The sequence below is a fragment of the Eleginops maclovinus genome, chromosome 7 (genome assembly GCF_036324505.1).
Source record: "Eleginops maclovinus isolate JMC-PN-2008 ecotype Puerto Natales chromosome 7, JC_Emac_rtc_rv5, whole genome shotgun sequence".
NCBI lineage: Eukaryota > Metazoa > Chordata > Actinopteri > Perciformes > Eleginopidae > Eleginops > Eleginops maclovinus.
Window position 1 is genome coordinate 2,619,085 of NC_086355.1, and position 13,516 is coordinate 2,632,600.

Consider the following 13,516-nt stretch of genomic DNA (forward strand, 5'->3'; position numbering starts at 1 on the left):
AAGGAGGAAAGCAATCTCCATGGTAATGCTCCATCAGGCGGTAACCATGGAAACACATGTGCATCATCATTAGGGAGGGGATAATCAGGAAGAGAAAATAACCGAGATGGGATTTCATGTGTGTCTACTGTCCAATCAGTGTTGTGTGTTTTATTGAAGAACAACCTGAAACATGAAATACATGGTGAGCTCAACAGGTGAACACACTCCGTCTTTCAACCAGTAGGTTGCTGGTTCGATCCCGGCCCGTGCAGTCAACATGTGGATGTATCCTTCGGCCAAGTACTGAATCCTGAGTTGCTCCCGATGAGTGTGTGTGAGTGTTAGCTTCCCTAGAGCAAGAGGTGCTGCTCTGCATGAATGAGGTATGAAAGGGTGAATGACTCGTAGTTTGAAGGGTCGAAGAGACCTGATAAAGAGCTATACAAGTACAAAACATTTACCACAACGGGATGTTTGTGAAGCACTTACGACTTTAATTCAAGTACAAAATCTTAGAGTACTTCTTCCAGCAAACAGTATGGCAAACAGCTGTTTAGCAGTGGACTAGTGTTTCTAACAATAATCCTCCCAGGGTGGAAAACTATTCTCCATTGAAATCTCAAAAGCAGTACTTTTATAACGTGCTTTTATTTCTACCATTTTCCTCCAGCAGTGAACAGCAGCCTCTCTATTGCAACCTCACTATAAAAGCACCACAATGCTGCACAGGAGCAGGTGTTTTAACAGGACATTATAACGAATATACCGCAGCATTTAGCAGATAAAGGCACAGATGTTTCCCTCAGACAGATGTTGGAAGAGAAGCAGGCAAACTAAATTCATGAGGTAGCCAGGAACACGACTCTAATGTTTGGAACGCGCTGCATGTTTCATTTTCTGTTAAGGTATCAGTGGGTTCTTCAAAGGGACGTTATAGGAAGAGCAGAATTTAATTTAAATCACGCTGGAAGCTATAGTGAGAAATGATGAGTAATTCAATTATAATATATTCTAAAACCAGTAAGACATATTACTAATGCAACGATTATTACAACAATGAGCTTTTCTGCACAATAAGTACTTTCACTTTTGGAACTTAAACTGAGTCCCTGAATGAGAAAAATTAAATGGTTGTTAAAAAACAAAATCTCCTCAGAAATAAACAAATAGTTATGTATGCAAATATATTGGTTTATGTGTAAATATATCTATGTTTACATGTACAGCATATATATGTATTATTTGTGTAAATATATATGTATTATTTGTGTAAATATATATATGTATTATTTGTGTAAATATATATGTATTATTTGTGTAAATATATCCTATCAAAGAAGTAAAAAGAAACTTTAAATGTGATAATATGTTCTTGTGCATTAAGCTGTTTCTGCGGCCCCCTAGTGGCCCAAAAAATATGGGTGCAGGTTCATAACCAGCGAGAGAAATACAAGGTAATCAATAAAACACACACACACACACACACACACACACACACACACACACACACAGTAAGTAGTGTTGAAGAAAGAATGTTCTCCCCAGGATTTACACGGCCATGAAAACACACACACACACACACACACACACACACACACACACACACACACACACACACACACACACACACACACACACACACACACACACACACACACACACACACACACACACACACACACACACACACACACACACACACACACACACACACACACACACAGGATTCCTTTCTACAGGATTCACAAAGGCAACCCCAAATTTAAAAGGCAATTCAAAAAGCACAGAGATGTTCTCACACACACACACACACAGTTTTGGGGGCATTGACGGAGCCAGTTCACGATTTAAGGGGTAGTTTGTCATGCCATCCTGTGTGTGGTTGCCATGGTAATGTCTGTGTGTGTGTGTGTGTGTGTGTGTGTGTGTGTGTGTGTGTGTGTGTGTGTGTGTGTGTATATATAGTACCAGGGATCTCCACTGGTCCCATGAAGTCACAGCAGCTAAAATCTGGCAGCTGCAACACATTCCTCCCCTCTGAAAGAGCTGAAACATGCCATGCACACGCACACGCGCACACACACACACACACACTCCCATATAGTGATTCACTGACGAGAAGCCTATTCAAACACGAAAACACACACAGACACACACAACCTACCTTAAGTCTGTTTATTGAGATGTGCTACAAGAGCAAACACCTCGATACACACACACACACACAAACACACACAGCCTAACCCTAACACAAACACACTGACTAACACACATGTACGTCACTCGCTGACGAGAAGATGCCACCTCACACACAAAAACCAACACACACAACCTTAAGTTGGCTTATTATTAAATAAACTACAAAAAACACTCTTCAAGTACTTCACACACACACACACACACACACACACACACACACACACTAGCTCAACATTCTGGTAAATCAGGACACACCTATAGCTTAAACTGGAATAGGTTAGCTTGACACACTCATTGCATCAGTGTAATGAGTGTGTGAGCTGCTGAGGAAAACACTCAGATAAGAGCGAACAGAGCATCAAGGAAAAACTACCGTAGCTTTTAAAGTCAAAACCAGGGAAATCTAGTCATTTGAGAACTTAAAGCACTTTAAATGAGTCCAGTTTCATTTGATTCATCTGATTCTGATTCATCTGACGATAACACCGTGAGGACATTCCTGCACTGCCGGGAAAATTAAACAGAGGAGATAAAATACCTCAACACATCTTTCTCTGTAGAGGGATCGTTGTTGTGGTGCAATATCAACTTATGGTTCCTTCATGGTTTCATTACTCAGGGTGTGTGTGTGTGTGTGTGTGTATGTGTGTGTGTGTGTGTGTGTGTGTGTGTGTGTGTGTGTGTGTGTGTGTGTGTGTGTGTGTGTGTGTGTTGCCCTCTAGGCTGAAGCCCAAAACAGCAAAACAACCCGACATGCAGCCTCTAGAGTTTTCTCCGATCCATCAACCCACCCTGAGCTTAATGCCACACACACACACACACACACACACACACACACACACACACACACACACACACACACACACACACACACACACACACACACACACACACACACACACACACACACACACACACACACACACACACACACACACACACACACACACACACACACACACACACACACACACACACACACACACACACACACTTTCTTCCTCTCTCCCCCTTTCTTCTGTATTTCCCCTCTCCTCTTTGAGTCCTCTCCACATTACTTTCCTGCAACCTGTCGCCCCACATTCTGCGCCTCTTATTATCTGTCGGCTCTGGAGATGCTCCCTCTTCGCTTCCCAGAAATGAAATGACACCCTCTCCTGTCCCTACTGCATGTTCGAAAACACCCCAACAGGAACAGGAAGGCAGATTGTAGAGCGGTTTAAAAAAGGAGGTGATTTGTAGATATCAACGTCCTTGCCACGGTCGCCCTGGCACCCGTTCGGCTTTTAAGCTAGTTTGTGTTTTATTCAAATCTAAATCCTCTTTACGCTCCAGTGTAATTCCTGCAGTGGAAACCTTGCTGCGTGCAGAGTGAAGGTTACTGAGTAAATCCCTCATTATTTGCATTTACTCTCATGATGCTCTCACACATAAATTAATTAAGCATTTCTCTCTTTTCCAGTCCATCTATCACACTGATTTGCAACATCAGCCCTCAAAGAAAAACTTAAGAGTGCTAAATACTTTTAATTTAGTGAAACGTCCAACTGAGATTATATTGCATTCTCTATGCAACAGCATTCAGTATTCTTTCGGCAAAACAATAAGCCCAAAAATGTAAAATTGATGGTGCATTTCTAGCATGATTGAAGATGAAGAACCTCTTGACTTGAATAAACTCAGCACATTTTTTGTCTCCGTGTTTTAGCGCAAAGTGAAAACATCTATAATATTCACAATAAAAAATAGGAAAATCAATGAAATATTTAATCATATATAAATAAAGAATAACGAGCTTTGCAGTCACACAAACAACTAGGCAGCAAAAAGTCAAAAGAGTTTGAACAACAATGTTTGTGAGCTTTCAAGCTTTTGTATTCTTATCTACAATCAGTCACAAATCAATTAACTAGCCCACTTTTCCAGAGTAAAAACTGCTGCAGAACAAAGCTGAAAGAGACAGAATGAGTCTGATTATATGCAAATCATTCCACAACCCTGCTCCTAATTAGGGGTGCAAGTTTGTGAACGCTTCTTTAATTAAACACATGAAAAAAGGACCAGTAACTCAGAGGCTTTAAGGCTAAATGACCATTGCTGATGTATGTCCCAGATCGTTTACCTACCTTTAAATGGATGGATGGAAAAGGGGGATTTTGTTTATTTCAGTTGACCTGAACAGGGATGCTCTAAAGATCACTAATTGAATCAGCTATTAGAGTCTAGGATCAGAATCAATTATAATTTACATTAGATTACAGGCATTTCAGATTCTGTGTGCAGGTCTTACGATGAACACAGTTCCTTTTTTCCACCCTTGTGCAAGACCCAGCCGGGATAAATAAATAAGATAATGAGATGATAAGATTCCTCACAGCATTCTGATTGGTTTTTAACAAGGGAGCCAGGTGATATGTGTAATCAGTTAATCTCGCTGTACAAATGTTTCACACACAAATTACAAAATGTCCTTTCCACCAGTCGGGTACCAGCTGCTCTGCACTTGTGCCTGTTTGGAGATTTCGGACGAGGGATTATTTCATTATTTTAAATCTGCTATTTTTCAAATCTAGCACATTTCAATGGCGATAATGTGCAAACTCCTCATGGAGGCAAACATGCAATGAAGTATGAACAGAATCGGATGCACGAGAGCTAGATCGATGAGACATTACACACGTCAATGACATGCTAGCTGGCATTGGAAAGGAGGGAGCGGGAAAACCTTGCACAGTCGACAAAGCACCCGCCATGAACGCTGTCTTTGTAGAGCCTCTTGTGTTGTGAGAAGTGTCGATTTATCTTTTTTAAATCTGCACTTTGTCCTTTTTCTGTAATGAATGGTGTGATATTGCGAGATGTTCCAGATCTGCATGTGCTTTGTGTCTCTTTGCGGTCACACTCACTCCTGACCAGCAGCTGTGATGAGGCGGTGTGTGTTCCCGGAGAGATGTGGCACCAGGAGAAGAGTGACACCCGCAGACAAAGAGCTCACAGTGGCTCTAATTACTTTGCATGCAGAGACACACACACATACACACACACACACACACACACACACACACACACACACACACACACACACACACACACACACATCATTGTGATTACTCTTGACCACTTTCCAGGAGTACGCTGTTAACAAATCATTGTTTAATTCTCGGTACAGCAGGAGCGGGATGGAGAATTACAGCAAATGTAACGTAAAATGAGAACAATTCTCCAAGAAAAACAACGGAAAAAACATCAAACAAGTGCTACTGAGTGAAAGACAGGAAGGGAAACATGGATTGGAAAAGACAAGAGCAAACACAATGAGTTTCAGAGTGCAGATGGGAGAGGAGAAGGAGGCAGACAAGGATAAGAAACCCACATGGCACTCTGAGAAGAGACAAAAATAACTCCCATCAAACATAAACAGGCTCCCAATGTGGCCTTGGAATGAAATGCCATGACTTTTCCATGACTTTCAATAATGGAGCGGAGGCACATCTGTGCACTTTTAATTTGAACTGGCTGGTCTGTTTCTCGGCTCGTGATGGTTCATAAAGAAATAACATGATTTAAAATACAGCTGAAAGCAGTTGGTCGGTCTGTGAGGACTTTACTCAGACTGAAATAACTCAACACTTCTTGGATGGATTGCAATGAAAATGTGTGCAGATAGTCCTGGACCCCAGAGGATGAAACTTTGTGATTTTGGTAATCCCTGATTTATATTTTGAACCAGGATGAACCTCTACATAAAAACCTAAAATGAAGTTTTATATGAAAACAATGTCCCTATTTTTAGAGACGTCAAAGTATGCTGGTTTTTAAGTATCCCAAAATTCAATTTACTCCCCATTATTGAGTAAATAAAAAGAGAGGTATAGAAGAAAGGCAGGCAGACAGACAGACAGACAGACAGACAGACAGACAGACAGACAGACAGAGAAATGTGCAAAGCCTAGGAATAATAACAATAAGATCTCCAAAGTATGTGCATTCATACAGGTGTGCAAATGACCTTAAGGTGTGCAACATACATATGAATTCAAGCCCCAAGTTGAAAGACGTGTCAGAAGTTATAGAAACTGAATTAAAAGTCCACCTCCTCCATACTACTGTGGAACAAAGAGCCCTGCCAACTGACTTGTGAAAAGGATTTAGGTAATCCAAGATAATGCATTGATTCCCATCAAAATTTGGACAAATATTACAGATATTCAGTGTCCAGAGTAGTAATACTGAACACTGAAAGACATCAGAAGCTCTGCAACAAGAGAGGGAGACGGTGTCCTCAAACAGCGAAGAGTCAGGCTGCACACCAGCCTGTCAGAGAGACATCACACCCTGCTGCATACAGTGTGTGTGTGTGTGTGTGTGTGTGTGTGTGTGTGTGTGTGTGTGTGTGTGTGTGTGTGTGTGTGTGTGTGTGTGTGTGTGTGTGTGTGTGTGTGTGTGTGTGTGTGTGTGTGTGTGTGTGTGTGTGTGTTTTCATTCGACTGTTAATCCCACACCGCTCTCTCCTCTCAGGCCTGACTGCCGTGTGTACAGTGGAGCTCCGTGTCTGCCTTCTGGCCTGTTTGACTGTAATGCTATAAGCTAATCGCTAATGGTTTACTGGGGGGGAATTAATTTAACAGCCTGAGCACTAATGTGTTTAACTTGATTGAGATTAACGTCCATTTAACTCTCTCTTTATACGTCTGTCAGCTCATCCTCCATCGTGACTCAATGCATGAATGAGTGAAACCGAGCCTGAAACATAGAGGAGGATTACATATTTAGCTTTAGCATATTTCTGTCTCGTGCTGTGTCTTAATACTTCCCTCAGTACACAGCTATGTTGTAAACTTTAAACACATGCACAGAGTGTGAAATTAAACCAAGTAGGGTTGTCTTAAATTGAACAAATCTGGTGTTCTTTCATTGGAGATGTCAATTTTTAAGTCAATAGCTAGCAATCAGTTAGCTGTTAGCTTGCTAGCTGCCAACGTTATTGTTTCAGTGGTAGCAAATCCTTACAGACTGCTCAATTTACCCAGTTTTTTTTTTACGGTGTCGTATTTTCGACACTTATATATTGGTACGTTTATTAAATAATGGAAAAATAAACAAATGTTTCATCTTTATTTGTATAGAGTTGTGTTTACCGGAGCAACCTCAAGAGCTAATTGTAGCACCACTTCCGCTACGTAGCAAAGATGGCTATTGTTCAGTGGGAAAGGTGTTCAGCGTTTACTGTTTTTGACTGAATCCACCATCATAGTATAAACCTTTTGATTCATAATTGGCACCAGGATGCACTTATGAAACCAAAATATAAGACAAATTAAGACAGAATTTGTCTTTTTGCTTTAATACTAAAAAAAACCTCTTGTTTTTTTACCAGTTGCCGCAACTTCCTTTGTATTTGTGTTCGTTTGAAGTTGTTATTAGCTTATCTTCTATTATATTTTGCTTAAGTCAACATACTTTAGCAGTACGAGCAGACCTTTCTCTGCAGCCCATAATTATTTTTTTATTAAACCAGAAAAGAACGGAGAGTTATTTCTGGCATCAAGGGGTCAGGAGGTGAACGCCCGTTGGAGACTTTTCAAGCTTTGGATGGATGTGGATCTCTACCAGAGGAGAAAAAAAGATGAAAAACAATAACAGAAAAATCTGGTTCTTTGGTCAAAGGTCAAAGATATAAGATAATAATAATGTGTTGCCATGTTGAGGAGGTTGTGTTCCTCAGAAATCAAAATGGTGTTGGCTTCTTTGAAACTGGCATACCATCCTTCTCCCGGCTCATTTTCTCTCTACCTATTTCTATAATATTGTGTAACCAATAAAGGGAAAAACACCCCAAAAACACAATTAATTTATCTTCATGACAGTGATTGTTGTGAGTCACTGTGTTGTTGAGGGCTGCAGCTAATCTAAATGTCTGACATTTCCATGAGATATTCAATGTTCTATAATAAATTACAAGAAAAAACGAGAGGGTTGTCAAGCTTGTCAAGACACCTGGAACCAGATGATGTTTGCTCTAAGAATGACTGAAATTAATCTATCGTGAACATTTTAATTGCATGTTTTTTTCTGGACATGCAAATAATGAATCAATCAGTGCAAATAAACAGTGAGAAAGTCGTTAGTTAAACCAATGTTTTCCTTCCATTCTCACATAGCTCTCCTTCAAATATGACATCATCGTAAACATGTGCATATGATACAATCAATCAACTCAACCATTGAAATACATGTAGAAACAAAGTGCAAAATGCATAATTACATATCCAATATAATCTGTACTCCCACTCATCCACACATCCAGGGCAAAGAACTCATGCTGTGCAGCGAAACATCGTTCAAAACCCCAGAAGTTTATTTCCAATTCGAGTAGCACGAAATGTCCTAAAATATCAGGAAATGATGCAAAAGGCACCTGGAACATTTGGTCTGTGAGTGTATGTGTGTGTGTGTGTGTGTGTGTGTGTGTGTGTGTGTGTGTGTGTGTGTGTGTGTGTGTGTGTGTGTGTGTGTGTGTGTGTGCATGTGTGTGTGCCTCAGACACATGTGAGCGTGTGTTGTCGTAGTAACGTGATCCATGCAGAAGCTACTCAACCTCCTTAATTTCAAACCTCAAAAGAAATTCCCTAAAAAATTAAGTGTGTGTGTGTGTGTGTGTGTGTGTGTGTGTGTGTGTGTGTGTGTGTGTGTGTGTGTGTGTGTGTGTGTGTGTGTGTGTGTGTGTGTGTGTGCACCCAAAAATGGGATATGGGTCGACTATCCATCCTCAGCCTTCATATGAAACCACATCTGACTGTTAGCTACTGTGTGTTTAGATTTGAACTGTTTGCATTTTGAAAGGATGTGGTTGAGGTTGAATTGATTAATTTCTCGCCTGCGATCACACACACAATGTTTCTTAAATACACAGACATCTCGAGACAGTGAATAAGCAATACCACGTGTGTTTGTTGTACCAATATTTGTGGCTCAACTGTCTGACATGCAGCATGAAAGATGACTTCAGATCTCTGGATGCCGTTTCCACAGATATGTGCACTTAATATGAAATACACTAATTATGAGAAAACAGAGAAAACTAGCTCCAACTAGGGTCTTTATTTGAGCCCAAAACCAAAAGATATTCTGTTTAAAATCATATCAACTTTTTTCTTATAGCTAGAACTAAATAAAGTTAGGAATTTGAGCCTAAAAATGACAGAAAGGAGTGATCAATTATCAAAACAGTTGCCGATTACATCCCTAGTCTTACTTCGACTGAAAATCTGACAGAGAATTGGTGCTGCCTGTCAGTCTTAAATCCAAGTGGCAATGGACAACGTCTAAACTTTTCTACCAGTTTCTAAATTGTGTTATTGTTGGCTACAAGTTTTTGCAAAAAAACGCATGATGCTTTATGTGTTCGATCATATTCTGAGCATCAGGGAAAAGCAAGAAACATACATACACATTACATCCAAGTTTTTTGCAAATGACTGTGCGATGATTTCGCCAAAAAGCAAATGAGTGTGTGAAAACATCTGGCAGCTTTTCCAGCTAGTGTTAGTAACTTTCACTGGCAAAGAGTTGGCACACTGCATTGCATTTTCTTTCCAGAGCTTTGTGCCATAAATGGAGACACTTTTTCAGGAGATCGCACCGAGATAAAGGCCGATGCTGTCATTAACCAAACTCATTTCAACGGCCAAGAATTTAGAGTGCTTTGGTATTAAAGCCCCTGTAACATGTCACAACCTATCTTCTCTCTCTGTGGAATAAGGGCAAGAACAAAATCTTATCAAATATGATATCCAGTAACCAATAATCAGACAGTATTCTGAGAGGTGTTGAGTGTCTCAGCTGATCGTGCCTGTCGCTGACATCCCTCCTCTCATCTGTCCGTCCTCTCACACACTTCCTCCCCGGCAGCAGTCAAAGGACTCTCTGTTCAGCTGCAGATGGGGCTGACCTCCCCAAATACAGTACGGACAGAAAGAAGAAGGTCATAAAGCTGAGGAGTCAATCTATTTTCCTCTTGACACCTAACCTGAGGTGCGGCACGACACGTTAGACATTAATGATCTTTAACTTGATCCGCACTCTGCTGCTTATTCAGGTTAGAGACCTGCAACCTGAGCACAGGTGAGGGTGGAAAAGCTATGGTGTCAAACAGGAAGTAGGCCAGCAGGGGAGGGGTGGTAAATCTTTTGCATATTGCACTATTTTCTACTACCTTTTACTCCACTGTTTACATTCCTATGACAGCTGCAGCTGAACTAAAACAACATGTGATTTATATTTGCAAGTGTATTTATTTTGGGCGGGATTTACCACAAGAGGCAAAGGAAACATACAACAAACTGCAGCTACACCATCATGCAAACACACCAGGAAGACTTCCCCTAAAAGGTAAATAAATACATCCTTTAACGGGCCACAGCGTATCCTTCAGGACACCTAGACCTTTCTGGTGACCTTTCGGGCCTGAGACAAGAGTTAAGTGAATGAACTCAAATATATTAGTAAAACAATCAGAGAACAAGTACTTTTTTGCTGATAATCCTTTTCAAAGCATGCCTGTAACTTCTCTACTTATTCCACAATAAGTATTTCTTCCAACCCCTGCTTTCCAGACTGTTGCTTGACATTTTTAAATATTCCCTTGATGAAGTTAATCTACAGTGTAAGGTTCTCTCGGATAATCCCTCAGTAACATTGTTCCTTCATGGTAGTTAAAGTTCATTTAAAGTTCACTGTTTTCCCAGAACAGAGGAAACTAATCCTTAAGGAGCTTTTAATTGCATGTTTTATGAATCCCCCATGTAGCAGGAGCAGGAGCAGGAGCAGCAGGAGCAGTTTCAGAGTCACACCGAAAAGGAAAAAGACAAAGAAGCCACAAAGTTTTGTTTCACCTTGCTCAGCTATCCTATCATCTGAGAATGTGGTGTGGCTACTTTTAAAGCTCAGTCAAAACACGGAGACGGAGATTGAGGAATTTGAAATTACACACATGTGACGCGCGTAAAAGGGAGTCTACATTGGGGATAATTGGAGGAAGTGTGGCACCAAACAATGCTTTCATTACGTACGTCAAACACAAAGTATGCATTTGGACATTACATTACATGTAGACACAATTTAACTGACGCTTCTATCCAATAAACCATCAATATACAAACTCAGAACAGCAAGAAACCTGCAAGTACAATCGCTTCAATATCATGCCATTTACAGCACAGGTGCATTCATCTGAATCGACATATTTGAAGTAGTATAACTTTTTTTGTCTGGAAAAGATGCAGTAGAAGCAATATTAAAGCTGAACATTGATCCTTTTTTGATTATTCTACAGTTTTTTCACTTATTAAAAGAGGTTTCTGACATTTTACTAAGAGTTTTTTGCAACTAAAGGCGTTTTTTCACACCATTATTTGGCCTTTTTGCACCAAATTGGTTCAGTGAGGTTTCCCATTAAATACCTCTCTGGAGGGAAGGTGGTTTATGGGTAATATGGAGCGAAACCCAACTGTAAAAAGCAGCACTATATGTCTTACCTTTATGATGCTGCTACGGCGAGGTGCTGCCCTTACGGACTCCAGGATGATGGTGTCCTGGTCGCTACCACCGGGGAGAGTGACTCCACTCCGCCGGCCACGGGACACTCTGGGCGGGATGAACTCTGGAGCTCCGTCGCTGCAGAGCCCGTCACCGTTTCCATCTCCAGACATGTCGATGCGGATTTTAAAAACACCAGGACAGGAAGAATTACTCAAACTGTCGGATCTGAGCCGAGGAAAGTTTGGCGTGGCTGCACGGAGATGCCATTTGAAGAAGGAATGGTTTTCCAAAAGCAGTGGACGAAACTGAAGCAGATTTGACTCACTGGAGGAAACTAATCTCCCCGATTTCTTTGAGTATGATCAGACTCTCATAATGTAGGAGCAGAAAGCTGTCAGTTCCCAGTGACTCCAAGCTGAAATCAACGCATCTCCGGTACAGTGTCGACTCCTGGACTGGTGCGCTCCCCGGGTGCGCGCAACAAGTCTTCACCGTGTCCAGTCCTGCTTGTCCTCAACGCACAGATCATGCATTCAAAAAACGTGCGTAAAGGAAGATATCACAAAAGCGACGAGGTGTGTGTGAGGTGTGTGTGAGCTGGAGCTCTGAGGAAATGTTTGAAAACAATCCAGCGTTGGCTACCAGGCAACCCGAAACCCTCTCCGTCTCCCCTCGAAACACAGCGATGTCAAAGTGCAGACAGAGGCAAACTTGTGCGTAAAGGAGAGCGACGTCGTCCACCTGTCCGCGTGCTCTGACTGAACCCAGTGTGTGAGACCGTGCTGGTTTTTACTCCACAGCAAAAACAGCCGACTTTTGACGAGAATATGGAACACATCTGACAGCAGCACCGCCTCCAACCCGCCACCCCTCCCTGCACGCTCACAGCAGGTCCCGCCCACCAGACGCCCAAAATCGGGAGTGACCCACGAAGCGGCCAATCAGATCCTCGGGGTGAGATTGGGAAAAAATGCGAGGCTCTGATTGGTGGAGGGTGATGAAACTGAGAGGGACTTCTTATCACCTTTAAGACAATAGAAACCTGTTTTAACAAGCAGCATTTTATTTCACGATACAGTATTTCGTTTGATATCATGCTTTTATTTGGTCTCATTCTATTTTACATGCACAGCGTTTTCTTCTTTACTTACAACATTCAGTAAAATATCTATATTTCTGTTTCTTCTTGCAATATTTGTATTATTTATGTGTATATATACTATTGTTGCATTGATGGAGGAGCCTGGGACTTCAGATATTCATTGCCAAACTACACTCTATTATGCATATGACAACATCTTTATTATAAGTTCAACTAGTGCATCAGCAATTACAATTTCATGGCTTATTTGAATCAAATACATCTGCTTAATTTTCAAATATTCCACTGACAAAGAAACAAGCAAATCAAATGCATAACCTTCTTGATATAAGAGGGAAATAAACAGAAAATCTTTGGCTTGTCTATCGTCACTTTAGGCTTGAAAATAGCCCCTAAATTTCAAGTCATAATGGACATTTTCTTGTGTTCTCTCATTTAATTATCTTTTGTTCTGTTGGTTTTGAAAAAAGATGTCATTTGAAGGCCTAATATAAATCCAAACAATCCAGAAATGAAGTCATATCTTGAATAAAAGTGAAGAATAAACTAAACTTCAAGGATCCTTCTCCAACTTTTACACGCAAATCCTCCAAAATGCTCTTGTTTGCAAAGCATTGTACTTCTTCTAGCAGAGCATTGCTTGTAAAAAAAACTCAAAGACTCATCACCCTCTTTATTGAGTCTGTCTGTTAA

The 13,516-nt window shown here is 40.9% G+C and overlaps 1 protein-coding gene across 1 annotated transcript in view; it reads right to left on the reverse strand.

The window, feature by feature from the left end:
- plcl1 (phospholipase C like 1) overlaps window positions 1-12,533 on the reverse strand; it is a 76,642-nt gene extending 64,109 nt beyond the window's left edge. Inside the window, exon 1 of the mRNA XM_063887935.1 lies at window positions 11,718-12,533. Within this exon, the coding sequence (XP_063744005.1) occupies window positions 11,718-11,891 (174 nt within the window). The 5' untranslated portion in view covers window positions 11,892-12,533. The remainder of the gene's footprint in view (window positions 1-11,717) is intronic.
- Window positions 12,534-13,516: the final 983 nt, after the last annotated feature.